Source organism: Rhineura floridana, chromosome 4, assembly GCF_030035675.1.
Source record: "Rhineura floridana isolate rRhiFlo1 chromosome 4, rRhiFlo1.hap2, whole genome shotgun sequence".
NCBI classification, from domain to species: Eukaryota; Metazoa; Chordata; class Lepidosauria; order Squamata; family Rhineuridae; genus Rhineura; species Rhineura floridana.
In genome coordinates this window covers 84,532,639-84,550,321 of record NC_084483.1, presented here as the reverse complement: position 1 = coordinate 84,550,321, position 17,683 = coordinate 84,532,639, and the positions used below count along the sequence as shown (strand labels likewise).

The window sequence follows — 17,683 nt, the reverse complement described above, 5'->3', positions numbered from 1 at the left end:
CCTCCTCCATACTGTGCAATCCTGAGCTTTATCCTGCTGTGCAACATTTAATTATATTCCATTTCCACTTTCATTTTCTCTGGAGGAGCTCTGATCCAAGTTTGCATCCTTGTTGAAAGAAACAAAAAGCTACACATGTTCGAGAAATTATTGCAGCTCATTCCTGAAAGCATGCCAGTCAGTTGTGTCCAATAAAGTTCATTATTTTCTTCTTGTATGTGTATGATTAAATCCCTATTAACATTAATGAGATGATAGCCTTACAGGCTCAGGCTGTAATTCATTTGACTTGGGTCCTCTGAATAAACTCAAACTGAAGCAGCAAAGCTGAAATATAAGTATACTTGTTGAGATCATTGGTTGGTTCTCTGCCAGGAGTAAAAGACAAAGCCACCAGTAGAAAACTTGGATGTTAGCATAATAATAAAACAGGTTAACTTTCCAGCAGTAAATGGACATGATGGGCTTCTATAGATCCACAGCAGTAGGTGGCATAGGCTATATTGATAGTACTTAAAAAATAGAAGTTGGTCCCCATTTAGACTTAGGCCCAACCTATTGAATGTATGCTATATATTAGTTGACACAACCACTTTGGGGCCATGCTTCCCAGTCCATTGTAACATTTTCCACTTTAGATAGGCAGTGACTCTATATAGTTTTCTATTTTTTTTAAAAAAAAAGTATGATATTATATAGTTAAATCTGTAATTTTTTTTTAAAAAAAACTTTGGTTGTAAATCACATAGGGACTTCTTTAGTGGGAAATGATGTATAAATTGAATAAGCCTGAATCCTAAATCAAACAAACCTAAACCTCAACCTAAATATGTATGCCACATTTCTGCAAAAGTTCCAGTTCTAGTTAATGATGCTACCAAAAATTCTTTAAAAAGACAATTAGCAGTGATATACTCCTTTGTCACAGGTGTGAACAAATTTTAAATGTCACCATTAGTTAGGGGTGGGGATGGAGGTAGAAACATCCCCAAAGCAGCTGTCTGAATTGGTCCTTGGAATCCAAGATTGTAGCAAACTGTGTCCAGCTTTTATCAGAGTCAGCAGACAGAGATGACCTAACAGCAAAGTTTGTATATGGATTTGAAGTTCATGGTGACTCTGGAAGAAACATTCAGACTCTTTTCTTTCTGTGAAATATTTAAAGCAACAAAAATCAGTGTTACTCTGTACTGCTTTCATCCTGCTTGTATTTATTTAGTGAATGGCCCAAAGAGCAAGATGTCATAGTATCAGTGTTTGCTCAAAAGATGTGAAGCTTCTAACAAAGATAATGTACTCTATTAAGAGAGAGACTCAGTATGTTTTATGTAAGGCACTATTGCTTATATTGAATGACCCTCTAATTCTTCCTCCTTTCTCCCCCAGTTTCTGCTTCTTTTGATGGGAAGCAGCATCTCTTGAGCCTGCCAGTAGTGAACAGCATTGGCTATGTTCTGCGGTTCCTCAAAAAGCTTTGCCGTAGCTTACTGTGTGACAATCTTTTCAGCAATCAGCCTTTTCCACAGTACAACACTTCTGCAAACCCAGAAGAATATGAAAATGGACGGATGGAATCAGGTCGGTTGGTTTGTAATGGCTTTTGAATATATATTTCAGGAAATCCTTGCAAACTTTTAAATCTTTTTTATAGAAACACACACACACATTAACATTCATAACCCACCTTCAAGGTGGAATTCAAAGCGATGTACCCATGGATCTTCCCCTCCACATTTTATCCTCAAAGCCTAACCTACCTCATAGGGTTGTTGAGAGATGTGACTGGCCTGAGGAGACCCAATGTGCTTCATGGCTTAATGGAGATTTGAGCCCTAGTCAGCACTCTGACCACTATACCACACTGGCTCTATACAGTATCCAACCACTTGAATCTTTTTAACCTTACAAAAACTGCATATCGCATCTCAAAAGATCCCTTTTATAAGAAGCAAATCTCATGCTATGTAGGAGATCTCTTGCCATGTGGTTTTTACTTTAAAATACCCACAGGTTTGATTAGAGCAGAAGCACTGGGGGGAGTTTTGCACCTTTTACACATGCTGCTTTCCAGATCTACATCAACCCCTGAAGCTGCTATTAGCCCCGGGGGGGGGGGGGATAGCTATTTGTATCTCGCCTGTATTTTTTCTACAGACAAGCTAATAGTAGCCACTGGGTATGGAAAAGGGTTTAGATTATAACTAGTAAAAGAAATAAACACCACCTCCCACACTGCCACTTGAAACTGGAACAGAGTGGCTTCAAAGTAAACAAAAGGTTGGGCTACCCCATCATGATTACTCCACATAATGTTGATTTGGACATAAGAAGTATGATTTTTAAGATTTTCTAAAACTTTAGATCCACTCCATTTCCATTCTCCAGCACTAGGTTGAGAACAACCTTTATAGGGTATATTCAGAAGAATATTATTTTTTCCTTATTTAGGAAAGTTTATTAAGACCAACCTGTCTTAACTTTGGGCAGCTGCCAATATAATGGTGTGTGTGTTTGGAGAGAGAGAGGGGTAAAAGCCTTCCCTGGGGGGAGAGATGGAGAAGGAATGTAATACTAAAAAAATTACAAGTAATGGGATATGGATAGTTTGGTTAAAACTAGGGACTGGATCCGTTTGTGCTTGTTTTATTGCATTCCGTTGAACTGACAGGCAGTTCCAGGTTAGTTATTTGTCTGCTATCCTTTGCTTTTACTGTTCTGTTTTTTCTCTCCCCAAAAATAATAATTTTGTTAATGTTTTCCTTTCCAAAAGGAAAGGAAAACAGCTTTCCCTATCCCAGTCCCTGTCCCAGTCCCACTTAGCCCAGCCCTGGGAGAAAGCAATAGAGGTCTTTAATGCAAACCAAACTTGCAGACTAGTCAGTTTCACCTTAGCAAAACAAAGGCACAGGCTTTTCCTTCCCAAACTTCCTTCAGTTTATCCTTCCCAAAGCAAACACACAGGCATGTCAGTTTTACCTTAGCAAAGCAAAGGCACAAGCTTTTCAGTTTATAGCTCCCAAAGCAAACACACAGGCTGGTCAGTTTCATCTTAGCAAAGTGGAGGCACAGGCTTATCAGTTTAATAGTAGCAAAGCAAAGAGCAAGCCTGGCAAAGCAAACAAACCTACTGCAAAACAAGGAGCAGCTGAGCAAAGCAAAGACATGAGCTGCAAAGCAAAGAAACAGGCTTGTCAGTTTCACATTAGTAAAACTAAATTCTGTACCTGTTTTTTTCTTTTAATCTAGTTTCTGGAAAAGCCAACTCAAGCAGTCAGGATTAGTCCACAAAGGCAGAGAACCTGCAGACTATTGGAAAGTCCAGTGCCAAATTTGACTTTAGCAAAATTCTCGCCCATCCCTTGTTAAAACCTCCTCCTATCCACCTATTATCTCCAAGAAATTCTCACCTCCTGATCCACATTAGTGCTATGAGGCAAACAGAAAGTAGGGAAACCCCTTATTCCCTTGTAATACCTAGTTTCATTCTGCCATTGTGGGATCCTAGGATTGACAGGCATTATATATGCATTGTAAATAAACATTATACATCTTAACTATACATACATGTCATTTTGATGCATCTTGAATCTTGGATGATAAGAACTGCATCCTCCTTTTGCAAAGATGAAAACATGCTTTTAGTTGTTGCTGTATGTGAATTGTTCTTTGTAGTTAACACTATCACCTTCAGTGATACCCAGCCACTACAAGCTGGGGTGGGAGGCGAGAAGTGCTTTGAGAACTATGTTTTGTAATGTCATTTTCTATTTTGTGTCTACCGTAAAAAAGTTATTAATTTTTAAAAACCCATCAAGGACCTTATAATGGTTGGTCCTGCTTGACTTCAAAGTGATCTTCTGAAGGAGGTGGGGGTGGCAACATGAGTTCAATATCCCAAAAGCAATAAATGTGCTGTGTTATGGTTACTCTTATTTAGTCCTGTGGCAGTCTTGATCTTGCCTTCCCTCACATAATAACTGCAGTGCATGGCTTTGGAGTATAGTCAAAATAAATGGCTTTTATGGTTATCAGTAGTCTTGGCTTTGGTTCAGCATTTAATTACCTGCACAAGCCATTTATTGCCTCATATATTCCTCTGCCATGAACATTATCCCTTAAACAATAAATAAAATATTAAGGTCAGATTTAAAGGGGGAATGGGAGATCTGTGCAATGCACTCAACCACAACAAAATTTAATAGAAAACTATTTGCCTGATCTAAAAAGGTTTGTGGAGAGTAGGTCATTATGTTGTCTGCAGTGTTTGAAATGAGATGGAATGTGATGATTGTATACATGGGTTTTTCATTCTTTTTGACAGCTGAGCTGCAGTCAAAAGTGGGGTTAGGGCACTGCCGCCTTTACACTCCCAATTCAGGCGTGGCTTGACAGTGATTCAGTGAAGGGGACATTAGATTAGCATAATGTGCCATTTGTAAACATCTACTTTGCACAAAGTAGAAACTGACATTTATATACTCTACTACATTCCATTCATGACAGCTGTCTAGCGTCCCTATGGAACAACACTGGGATGCTGCCTGGTAAATTTTCAACCAGGCTGGATATTTTTCTTGTCAATATCGGACCATGTGTTGGTTTGCTGGTTTGCTTGCAGCACAAATCATAATCCTTATGGCATAATACATATTAGTATTGTAGGGAGCTGATCCCCACAGTTCAGATACACTGGTGGGCTTTAATGTGTGCTTATCTATGGCAGTTCACACTGCTAATAGGGATGGCTTACAGGACCTGTCTATATCACCTGGCCAGTACATAATTCAGGGGAAACGCAAGGAAGATGGCTAGATCAGACCATGAAAGGGAAAGGAAGGGTCCTCCTTTTGTTTCTGTGCTGCCCTTAGTTTGTCAGAACCTGCAGAGCCTGGGACTGCCTTGGCTAAGACAGACACCTATTCTGATATTCAGCACAGCAGCGATTCCTTATATCCTGGTGGGTCAGATCCTTACCTAAGAGCAACTCAGCGATCTCTAGCAAGCCAGCTGCCAATGAAGGCAGCAGACTAAGCATGTAGGAGAGAAGCTTACTGATGTTGGAAATAGTAGGTTCTGAAGCAGTCAGTGGCAGAACATTGACTGGCCCAGAACTTCCTTCCCTCCTCCCCTTGCATCTCCCTGTACCCCCCGCAGCCTCTCCAGAAAGTAAGGGGGCCCTCCTGCATAAGGTGGTCTGTGTTGCCCAGAATGGCAGGCAAGGGGGAATTACTCAATATCAGTTGGTGGAAACTTGCAGACAGTGGAATATCCCACTTGAAAAACCATTGGATACAAGCCTTGTTGTTTGTTTGTTGGGGTTTGTTTTTATTCTTTGCCTACTGAGAGTGTGATGATTCCCTGACATACTGTACAGTCTGGATCATTAGTATTTAATTTAATTGTGAAATTGTCAAGATTTTCCTTCCCTTGTAGCATTTTCATGACTCATTTCATAAGCCTCCTAATGCTAAACAGTGTACTTACAAAATTGCTGTGAAAGGAGAGGAAACACTATACTGGGTGACCCTGCAAATGCCAAAGGAAAGGCCAGTAGCTGCCGCTATTTTGATTTTAAAAATTCCTCTGGAACTACACCATGTTCTTTGCCTTTTAATGTTTAGCAGGAACGGCAATATTACAAAATAGCAACAGCAACTGTGAGCCAGTGTTCAAATTATGGGAGGGGGGAGGTAAGAGGGCCCTTAATTAAATCCACAAGCCCCAGTCTGTGACTGCATAATTTAGGGGACTGACACTAAGGTAGCCTCCCCCCCCCAATAATTCCACCACTGCTATGGTCTCCAGTTCTTATGATGCTTCCAAATTTCCGGTCTCTAGTATACATGAAGAATGACAGCTCATCTCTTAAGTTAAGATCTGCAGAGGCCCTTATCCAAATACTGTCTTTAACAGAGTTACATAATGCAGTCACAAAGTAGAGGACCTTTTCTGAGGTCACTGGGTAGACGGAAAGACCCTTTCCTTTCCAAAAGGAAAACATTGTGAACAGTGTCATTTTTTTCAGGGTTTCCCCCACTTTTTATTCTAAAAATTTAAACCAAAGCTGTCACTGGACACATCCACACGAGACCTTTATTTTACTTTAGATAGTCCTGGCTTCCCCAAAGAATCTTGGGAAGTGTAGTTTGTGAAGTATGCTGAGAGTTGCTAGGAGAGGCCCTATTCCCCACGCAAAGCTACAATCCCCAGAAAAGGGGCTGACTGTTAAACCACTCTGGCCACTGGAGCTCTATCAGGGGAATCAAGGAACTAGGGCATGAGTGAGGGTAGTTGGAACTGAGCATCCATGATAGAGCCACAGATGGCGCATCATCCAAAGCTGAGCAAAGGTCCCCCTGGACCAGAGCTTGGAAAAGTTACTTTTTTGAACTACAACTCCCATCAGCACAAGCCAGCATGGCCACTGGATTGGGCTGATGGGAGTTGTAGTTCAAAAAAGTAACTTTTCCAAGCTCTGCCCTGGACCTTGCCATGAGCTGATCTTCTAGCAGGAAGGCTGGATCCAGGAGGCCTCCCAGATTGCGATCCTGCTCCTTCATGGGGAGTGTGACCTCATCCAGAGTGGGCCAACAACCCCAATCCTGGGTAGCATTTCCGCTCACCAACATCATCTCTGTCTTATCCGGATTTAATTTGAACTTGTTCACTCACATCCAGCACCCCCGATCCAGCACCTGCACTGCATCCTTGGGATCTGATGTGACTGATATGTAGAGCTGGGTGTCATCAGCATACTGCTGAAAGGCCAGCCCACATCCTAGGATGACTACTCCCAAAGGCTTTCTGTAGATGTTAAATAGCATGAGGGGCAAAATGGTGCTTTGCAGAAATCCAAAGACTGAAGGCCAAACAGTCGAACTACAGTCCCCCAGCACCACCTTCTGGACACAACCCTCAAAATAGGACAGGAACCAGTCAAAGAATATATCTCAGCCATACTCCTCTAAGGTGGTCCAGAAGGATACCATAGTTGACGGTATCGTAAGCTGCTGAGAGGTCCAGCAGAACCAACAGGGATGCACTCCCCCTGACAAGTTCCCAGCATAGGTTATTCACCAAGGCGACCAAAGCAGTTTCAGTGCCATGACCTGGGCAAAAGCCAGGCTGACCGCAACATTGACCCATGCAAATGTGGGTCTAAGGCCCAGTTCAGACATTAACAATTTGAATGTAATAAACAATGATTTGTTAGGCTGAGAACAAGCCTTGTGTTGATGTTCTTCTCCTCCCCTTATGTGTCCATCTTCAGTGCTTCTATCATAGGGTTGCCATATTCCAGTCCCACAAATCCAGGCTCCCAACCCTGCTGCAGATTGCGAGAGGGAGCTCCCAGCCATCCCCCCACTGTTCAGGCCCACAACACCCTCCTGCATGCTCCACTTACCTCTCCCTTGACATAAATGCTGGTTGTTCTGCAGGTGCAACCCTGCCATCAACTAAGATGGTGGCCAAGGTTTCCCTAAGGGGCTGATGCCCTGCTGCCATCTTGGTTGATGGCAGAGATGCCTGCATGTAGCACACATGTGTGCTATCAACCAAGATGGCAGGGGAGGCATCAGCCCCTTAGGGTTTGGTTGACGGCAGGATTGCACCCGCAGCACAACCAGCATTTATGGCAAGGGAGAGATAGGCATGTGGAACATGCATGCATGAGCCAGGGCCCAGGGCAGGCTAGTGCTGGCCCTGAGCACCGCCCACCTTGCCCTCCCAGCACGTCTCTCTTCTTTTCTCACCAGTCTCTGCAGCTCAGTGCCTGCCTGGAAATGGGCCTAATGGGCTAAGCAGGCGCCGGGTAGCAGGGCTATAATCCAAGTAAAACCGGGCTAACCGGGCAATATGGCAAGCCTATTTTATCATGGCTCCTTTACAGACAAAGAAACGGTCTCTCTTTTTACAAACTAGAATATGAATCTAGGATCAGATCCTGGAGAGTAAGCAGAGATTAAACCGGTTTTCTAGTGCAGATGTAATAGGAAACAGAGGTTTAATAAACCTCAGAATCACTATCTTACGGTATATAACAGAAGGGAAAGTATGTGAGGGGGGAAGCCCAAGTGTGAGTGGCAAAAACCCCAACCAAGAATAGGATAAGTACACACACGCGCCAGACCTCTTCTTATAGTTATTGTCTCACTTTTTAAAAAGTCAAGGACTTCATTTCATGCTTATGTATGTATAATTCTGAGAGGGAAGCAAACCCCATGAACATATATTATACCATGACAATTGTGCACTTATTTCGATTCTGCCTTTTTCTTTTCTACGAAAGTTGCCTCATCCCCTTAGCATGTGAGTGATTAATAGATTGAGATAAACAACAGAAAAATAAAACTTGTATAAGCTCAATCACTAAAAATTAGCCTAAACAAAACATGTGAGGTAGCAGCCAGGCAACAACACCTGAGGAGACTTCATTTGGACATTGTCTGGAGACTCCTCCTGTGGGGTGTTTTCCATCAGCTGTCTGATAGCAGAGAAGGATCCCAGCTGTTGTGTCTTAGGCAGAAGGAATGGGGGGGGTCAGGAAAAATAAAATGGGCCTCAGGGCGAGTGCGAAGGAGATCTGTAGAGACACCGGGAAGTGGTAGTCCTTGATTCCCTGGTGGAGGGCCTTCAGCTGTCTTCCCTAAGTCCTGTCAGGTGTAGCCAGAGCACAGTAAGGTTGTCAGGTCTTTGGTTTCCACCCAGAGACTCCAGATTTTTGGGGTACCCTCTGGGTGAGTTACCTGAATCTTTGGACTCTCAACTTTTGTTTTTTTAAAAAAATTAAGTTTCTAGGTGGTCTGGTTCAAGAGATACACATCAAAATGTCAGCCACCCCCCCTGCAATTTCTGTAAAATGAGTTCATAGCCAGCTGCTCTAACCCCACCCTTTCAGGTTTGTAGCCAATAAGTGAAATCAGGGTTGTGATTGACAAGGCAGTACCTAGATCTCATTGCAAGGTCAGAAAACTGTTTTTTCTTCCTGTTTATCTGAAAATCTCATGAATTGAGTAAATATATAGGTTTCAATCTTTTTCTCCCTTGTGTGTAGGAGTCAAACAAGTTTAAATTTTCCTGGGCTGTTGAAGAGGGCAGTGTTTTGAAAACCTTCCCAATATGAAATGCTATACTTGCTTTTCTGGGAGTAAAGCTGCTTTGCTAATCCCACAAACCTAGAGTTAACCCATTGAATTCAATAGGACTTAGTTTTGTGTAGATATAGTTAAGATTGTGCTGTAAATTAATAGGACTTTTGAGTGAACATAGCAAAGAATTGTGTTTGTGTTGTAAATTGTTCTCTCCTCCAATCCTGTTTTTTAAAGCAATTAAGGCAGGGCTTATATAGGGATCACTGCTTTTCTTGTATAGGAAACTAATACTGATTTTTTTAAAAAAAATGTTCTGCAATAACCAACTGGTTTTGACAATAAACTATTATATGAGGTGTATATATTTTTACATCTCCAGTGTGTGTGCATGTGGAATCTTGCCAACAACCCTGTGAGGTAGGGTTGGAAACCAAGGCAGCTCACAACAATGAAGCCATTTAAAATCTAATAACCATAAAAACAAGTATAAACAGTTGCAAAACAGCTTAAAGTGGCATGATTCTGAATTTTGGGTTGGGTGAGTGAAGTCCTTATCACTTGAGGTTGCAGTTCTGTGCGTGCTTCCCGGTTTGAGAAAGCCCCATTGAATACATTGTGACTTGCTTCTAAGTGAACATGCATAGGAATGCACTATAAATATATTTACAGGTTGTGTAAATAATAAATATCTTTGACAGTCTTGCTTATATAAATATTTCTTCATATTATCTCCCGATAAGTATCTGATTTCACACTATGGCTGTACATTATTTTCTCTACATTTTAAGTGTGTCCTTCTTTCTTGGGGTGGTCATGGTTCCCTTCTGTTGTTTTCATCCTGAGGGACCTTGGAGGCCAGGCCTGGCAACCAAAAGGTCTTCTGTATCTTTAAAAGTTGTGCAGAGGGAAGGGAGAATTCCACCTTGTGGTTTTTCCCATTACAGTGTTGAAAGAACACCTGCACTTGGCTGACTTTCTCTTCTCCTAAAAATCAGTCTCAGGCCCTGAGCCTGGCAACCCTATGAGGGACAGATTAGGCTGAGAGTACCCATGGTCACCCAGTAAACCTTGTAGCTTATTTCCATTTTTAAAAAAATTATTAAAATGCTTTATATGCAGGCAAAGTTTATTAACTAGATCCTTACAATATGTTTAAAGCACATCCAACTTGCATTTAAAGCACATGACTTCCCCTAAAGAATCCTGGGAAATGTAGTTTCTCCCTCACAGTTATAGTTACCACCACCCTTAAGAAACTACAGTTCCCATGATTGTCATGGGATTCATGTGCTTCAGATATGTGTTGAATAGCTTTAAGTGAATAGTGTGGATCTGCACTAGGTGTGCATTCATTAGTGAACTGAAATGAACAATTTTTAAATATACTTTTTTAAACAGGGGAAGGGTTGTAGCTCAGTGGTAGGGCATATGCTTTGCATGTAAAGGTCCAATATTCAATTTTTGGAAAAGTCTGGAATCCTGGAGAGCCAATGCTAGTCCATGTCATCAGTACTCAGCTAGATGGCACCAAATGGCCTGAGTCAGTATAAGGTAGATTCCTTTGTTCCTAAAAATGGATGAGACCCAAGGGCCACAGTGACTCTAAAATTTATTTATGTATTTTATTTACGTTTATATACTGCTTTATTGTAAAAAAATCTCAAAGCAGTTTACAGAAAGAATAAAAACATTAAAATTATTGACAAAAACAGTTAAAGACAGGTGTTTAAAAACATTCAAAATAATAAAACCAACATGGAAAGCACACCTTGAACTTGGCCTGGTAGCAAATCACCAACCAGTACAGATTTCAGGGCAGAGGTATTATGTGCTGATTGGGTCTCACTCATGTCAGCAATCGTGCCCCCGGTCAGGTTGTGCTGCATGGAGATTTGAGCCCCTGGGTCAGGTTGTGCTGCATGGGATTAGTGTGACCTTGGCTGACTGGCTGCTAGGATATTTTTAGTTTTGGTTATGAATCCTGACTGGTTGTGTGATTTTGAGGTTTCTGCCTTACTCATAAGAATCCTGTGGTTGGTATGGTATTGCATTTAGGAAATCATCACTGTGTTTTCTTTTTCTTTTTCTATTTGCATTTCATTTACCTTTAACCTCACTCCCTTTCATCCATAGAAGCAACAACAATGGTTCCATGTGCTCCGCTCAACCCCCTTAAACCCTTAGTCAGTAAGTGTGTTTAGAAATGCAGCCTTCGGGGGCATTCATCTTTACTCCTGAGGGCTTCCTTCTAACATCTCCACAAAACTAGGCTCCTTTCTTCCTACAATAGCCTTCTGGCGACTGGCTTAGCCTGAGGGCATGTAAACCCTTTTTGCCAGAAGCAAGTTGGCTAGATTAAATGTTCCCTACCCAGACTCCATCTTTTAGCTAAGATTTCTATCTTAATTTCCAATCACAGGAATGTTTTTGTTTGAATTGTATACGCCAAGCAGCTGTGGTTGATGCTTAATGTATCATGCTTAATGACATTCCTTGGGCCTGCCCCATGACATTCCTTGGGCCCTCCCCATGACATCACTAGGGCCCACCCCTGAAATCTCAGGTTTGGGATATTTCTGACCTGGCAACCTTAGATCAGCAGAGAGGCTAGCAGACCAGGCTTATCTAGCTCCTGTGCACCCTGGAAAGGCTTGGTTCAAGCTTTCCAAAGGCACTGATGCCAAAGACTCCTGTCTGTTCTGGGTAAGAACCTCCCCTGGAACACTGAAATAGCCCTGAGATTGAAAGGTCTGCTCAAGGATGTGGGGCTGGGAGGAACTGAGGCCTGAGGAGACTCCAGATAATGTGAAGTAACATTTCTATAATAAAGCTGGATCTACAGAATAAATCATGTGAGTTGGGACCTTTGTTTTACCAGGTGGGACCCATGGAAGGCATGGAGCAGGTGCCCTTTGATGGGGCAGGCAGCATGACCCAAAGGTTCACATCTATAGGGGAGAACTTTCAGAAATCTGAACACGTGTGATCCCTGCAAACCATGTGATGCCTGCACCCAGAGTGCTTTAAACCACACTCAGCTGCACTTACCCATAGGCAGGGGTTGTCATGGTCAAGCATGGGTACACACGTGCAGTATACAGTATAGCACAACGTATTAAGAATAGAAAGCTCCTCACACACTCACAACATGAAGTGGCTCTTCTCTGGCAGCCAAATTTCACTTTTGGGGGGAACACTATTAAGTATAGTTTCTGCTGTGGCATTATTTGTTTATTTTAAACATTTCTATACTGTCCTTCATCAGATCATATTCCAGGGCAGAGTGTAACAATATACACAACTGTGCAAGTAAAGTACCTTCTGTGTGCCCAGAATATTTTTTTCAATGCCAATCAAAATATTTTTCTTTCTTTCTCATAGGCTAAATGGTTTTAAAAAAAAAAAATTAGTGGCATGTCCTAGTATTATTCTCTCTTTTACCCCTTCATGTTTGCAAGTGCCAGTAAATAATGAACTCGATGGCCAGGTAATCTTGCCTGCTCTGAAATTCACTTTGTGCTGTTAGGTCTGGGGTATATTATTAAACATCTGGCCCTCCAACTGTTGCTGAACTACATCTCCCATCAGCCTTATGGCGATGGGTAAGGGGAGTTGTAGTTTGACAACTTCCAGAGGACTCCAGGTTAGCCTCCCCTGGATCAGGCAAACAAGACCTATGCTCCAGCCTCCAGCTTCCCCATCCCGATATTCTCTTGACCTATATGCTTTCTTAAAGTTTAAAAATACATTTTCTCTAACTGTGCAGAAAATCATTCTTAAGCAAACCAACCACTGCAGTCCACCAAAGCCCCAAGCTGACTTGCATGTATTATTCATTTCAGACCTAGAGAGCTACAACCCCAGAAATTAATTCAAATCCATTTCCTATTATAAATCGTCATTGATAAATTAAACCTCACATAATGCAGTAGTTCTCATTTTCTTCACACTTTAGTTTGCTAATTGGTTTAAGCTGCCTGTCTGATATTTAAGAGTGAATGAAATCAGAAAAAATAATTTTAAAACTAATTTCACTTTGGTAGAAAATCAATAATGTCATTTCATTAACCTCTGATCCTTTCCTTTCGAGCAGAAACGGTCATACCTGAAGACTACCTGGTTGATCCAGTAACCACAAAGCATTACAGTGTAGATCCCTCTGATTCTGCCTTTAATTGTATGGGATCTGTCTACTCTATGAGGCAGAGTTCTGGAGATGGACGTCATGGTGGAGGATCCTCTTCCTCTTGTAGTCATCGCTCTGGCCAGATGGCCTCTGGAGGACCACCAACTACTGGTTTGAGGCATCAGACATCAAGCCCAACTCGAAATGGAACCTACATGGAAGGAAACAGAAGTGGTAACGTATTACATTCAATTTTCATCTCACAATGCCAAGATTGTGTTGAGTTCCTGTTCCACCTATTGAGTTTAATACTTCATGGTTCTTGGGAAGGACTTGTAATAATTTTATGCACAGTGAATGCACATAGCTGGGAGTGGGATTCTGACAGCAAGTGCTAACCACAATCTCCATGGAATTAATAAACCATCTGTACAATCCTTATTTATGTAGAGCCTACGTGCATTCAAATGTATAGTCAGTTTAGTGAACATAAGCAGATTGGGGGTGGGGTTCCTGTCATGATATGTACATGTGGTGATAGTGCTTTTGAAACTACCATTTGAATTGTAAATTGTGGAGCTGTTATTGATTTTAATGTAGCTGGTGCAGAAGGTCACAGTGTACACTACCCAAGGTTCACACTTCTGTTTTTCCTTGACCACCAACTTTTGACACTTCTGTTCTTCCTTGACCACCAACTTTTGCCATAGTATTGTTTTCTAGGCCAGGCCACTCAGAACCAGGTGCATCTCAGCAGTCATATATAGTCTGCCCTAGGGCTACAAAAACAGGGGTTGTCTAGCATCTGGTGGGTCCACAATACTGATGGGTTGCATTGGGCTTGATGGGTCACAAGTGTGGGCCTGATGTTAATATCTAAGTTACAACTGAAAGCAGTTTCTTCTCATTCGTTAAAGTTTATTCTGAGCAGAAAAGAAACATTTGAAAAAATATGAATTCTAAAAAGCTCTGACTTTGGGATCAAAAGATCTTACTTAACCTATATTTAAATAATTACATTAACATTTCTTTTTGTAAGGCAGGGAAAGAAACTGAATCTTAATGAATGGACATAGTATTTTTTAAACCCTGACAAGTCTGTGCCAAACCTTGACAAAACGCAAGATCTATGCATTACTCCAATTATGTTTCCTTCCTTCCTTCCTTTTTCTTTCTTTCTTTCTTTCTTTGCATTTTTAAAAATGAAATTGCATAGCCTATTCCTAGTTTTTAAAAATATTCTAAATAAATTAAAAACTAGGTAAAGGCGATGCAATAATTTATTGGTTTCATTAAATGTGCTGGAAGTAACTCCCTTACTGCCCTTAGCTGCACTTATTCTGATCCAAGTGACTGGTCTTTGTTCACAAAAATGCTCCACGGTCTGGCCTATAGCAATCAATTTTTAAAAAACATCTTCCTTCATTTCTAATTAGTCAAGTGTCATGGATATATTTTTATATTTTAAAGATAAATGTGCCCAAGTAACTGACTGTCTTAGCCATTTTAAAGTAATTCATATCTTTCTTTTTCTGATTTATTTATGGGCCTAATAGAACTCCTAATATTTCTCATCTGTTTGATGCACTTGAAAAAAATCTTGCATGTACCACATCATCCTTTTGCAAGGCAGTAGCATGTTGTGGCTTTTAGCTGCCTCATATCAACCTGAGATTGGCTTATTTTCATAAGTTATGTGACATTTTTTATTAACCTTATATTTTATTGAGTCTTCATTAATTGCCTTTTTTGAATCAGTGTAGTTAGCATGATGCAACTGAACCAGAGAAATCTAAATTCAAGCTCAGCTTTGGAGCCTTGGATAGCCTTGGGCACTAATCTTCAAACTAAATTCTTTCTGGGTAAAATGGAATAAATACTAGCATTGTGATAACTTTTGTGACAAAAATTGTGACACTTGTTAAACATTTAAAGCACTCTATACATATTAACACTATATTTTTTGCATCCTTTTCACTAAGTAGCAGAGCCAGTCCTGCCACTCCACATGTGCACAGTGGTCCATCATCCTCAGCCTGTGAGGGACAATGTGGTCCTGTTGTACAGTCAATATCCCAAATGTTTTGGTCTCAGTCCCCTTTTTTTGTGGCAGTTGCATTGTCTTATGAAAGTAGTACTCCTCCAAACATAAGATCCTACTTAATAACATGTGAACGGAAGAAGAATGTGAGATCTAGAGAAATAATACTATGAGGTCAGCTCTGGGCCTTTTACTCTCAGTGGATGAAATTAGCTAGGCTGCCCCTGATGAGAAACTAGAGACTGTTGCTTTATAGCAGGATGGGGAATCACAGGACTGGCAGCCAAACACATCCGTTTGTAGCCTTCAGGACGCTATCCACCAGGGCCAGCGCAAGGTCGGGGTGGACCCTAGGGTGTTGTTGTCTGGGAGGGTGGTGGTGCACCTGCTCCACAATCAGTGTCGGGTTGCAGAGCATGATTTGCAGCTGCAAATCATGCTGTGTGACCCGAAACCATCATAGATCACAGAGCTCCACCCTCCCAGTCCCAGCCTGTAGATCTAGACAGGAATCCCTGAGTGGCTGGGGAATTTAGGATGGGCATGGGCCCTTGGCCCATGCCTCACCTGGCCACCCATTGGCCCCAGGCCTGTTACCCACACTCCTCATCAGCCCTACTTTGTACACACTTTCAGAGGTTTTGCATGTCTAGGATGCGTCCTTGAACTCTGATAATGCCTCTTGCTTGCCTGGATGGAGGATAGAGGGGTGTGTGTGTGTGTAGACACTAGCCTACCGTAAAAAAGTTGAAATGTCCGTTTGTTGCTTTCCCCTATTTTTGCCTCTGGCCGTGCCACACACTCCGCTGACACATGGCCCCCTGAAGGTTGTCCAGAAGGGAATGTGGCCTTCAGATTGAAAAAGCTTCTCCACTAGGGTTGCCAGGTCTGAAGCATCCCAAACCCTGAGAATTGGGGGGCAGGCCCGAATGATGTCATGGGGTGGGCCTGAGTGATGTCATTAGGCATGATACATTAAGCATCAACCACAGTTGGTTGGCGCATACAATTCAAACAAAAACATTTATTTGATTGGAAATTATACAGCCACAAGAGTGGCTGTATACTGTAGCCAGTGTGGATTTTTCACATTCCGCAATGTTAAATTGAAAATACCCCCCAAGCCATTCTGATGCTTCCCATGAGCTCATTTCAAAACAAAACCTTACAAAACTTATAGTCCTGAACTCAGAAATGCTTGCTTAACAACCCTCTAAATGTTCGTGGCGATATACAAAACAGACAGAACAGAGTTTGAAGTCTAAAAAGAGAGAGAGAGAAAACCCAGAACCCTTTTGGACTTTTTTCTGTCAGAGTTCTCATAATCTGTTGAAATTCATTAAAAATCAGCCATGTTCACAGAGTACCTGTAATCCTATTACTGACCTTTCCCCGTACTCTGACCTCCATCTTCTGCAGTTTAAAAGTTTTTTTTTAAAAAGCCTGGCTGATTTTTAATTAATTTAAGAAATTTTGGCTGGAACCCTATGATAACGTCAGGCATGCTCAGTAAGAACCGACTGTCAGTGTTCTAAAAGCCAGACTCACAGCTGCTGGGTTTGGCTAATCAGGGGGCCACACCCACACCAGACTTTGACTTCACTTGAGACAGTCATGGCTTCTCCCAAAGAATCCTGGGAAGTGTAGTTTGTGAAGGGTGCTGACAGAGCTCCAGCGGCCAGAGTGGTTTAACAGCCACTCTGATTGAAGCTCTGTGAGGGGAACAGGGCGTCTCCTAGCAACTCTCAGCACCGTTCCTAACTACACTTCCCAAGATTCTTTGAGAGAAGCCATGACTGTCCAAAATGAAATAAAGGCCTGGTGTGGATGTGGCCAGGGACAGCTTGGGTTTAAATCTGGGCGGGAGGCTGTAGAATAAAAAGGTGGGGAGAACACTGAAAAGCAATCATACTGTTCACAATGTTTTCCTTTTTGAAAGGAAAGGGGCATCCTCTCTGCCCAGTGCCCACCCACCCAATATCCTCCCCTCCTCCTCCCCTCCCTGCCTCTCCCCCGGGTCAGTGTTGGACTATGATGTGGGAGACCAGGGTTCGAATCCCCACACAGCCATGAAGCTCACTGGGTGATCTTGGGCCAGTCACTGCCTCTCAGCCTCAGAGAAAGGCAAAGGTAAAACCACCTCTGAATACCATTTACCATGAAAACCCTATTCAAAGGGTTGCCATATGTTGGGATTGACTTGAAGGCAGTCCATTTCCATTTTCAAACATGATTGCACAGAAATATATCCCATTGAACTCAAAAAGTATGCAAATGATCAAACCCACCCTCCCTTCTCCTCCCTCCTATTCCCTTCCTCTTGCCCCTTCCCTCCCCCTTCCTTTTCCCCTCCCTTTCAATCCCCTCTTCACCCCTCCTCCCCCTCCCCTTCCTCCTCCCCATGGTCAGTTTTACTTATCTTAA

General features: G+C 42.0%; 1 protein-coding gene across 2 annotated transcripts in view; it reads left to right on the top strand.

Annotated features, from left to right (window-relative positions):
• Positions 1 to 17,683, top strand: part of SCML4 (Scm polycomb group protein like 4) — a 141,882-nt gene that overhangs the window by 90,620 nt on the left and 33,579 nt on the right. For both annotated transcript variants that reach the window (XM_061626278.1, XM_061626277.1), the window contains 2 exons: positions 1,387 to 1,578; positions 13,186 to 13,452. In XM_061626278.1, coding sequence (XP_061482262.1) covers positions 1,387 to 1,578; positions 13,186 to 13,452 — 459 coding nt within the window. The remainder of the gene's footprint in view (positions 1 to 1,386; positions 1,579 to 13,185; positions 13,453 to 17,683) is intronic.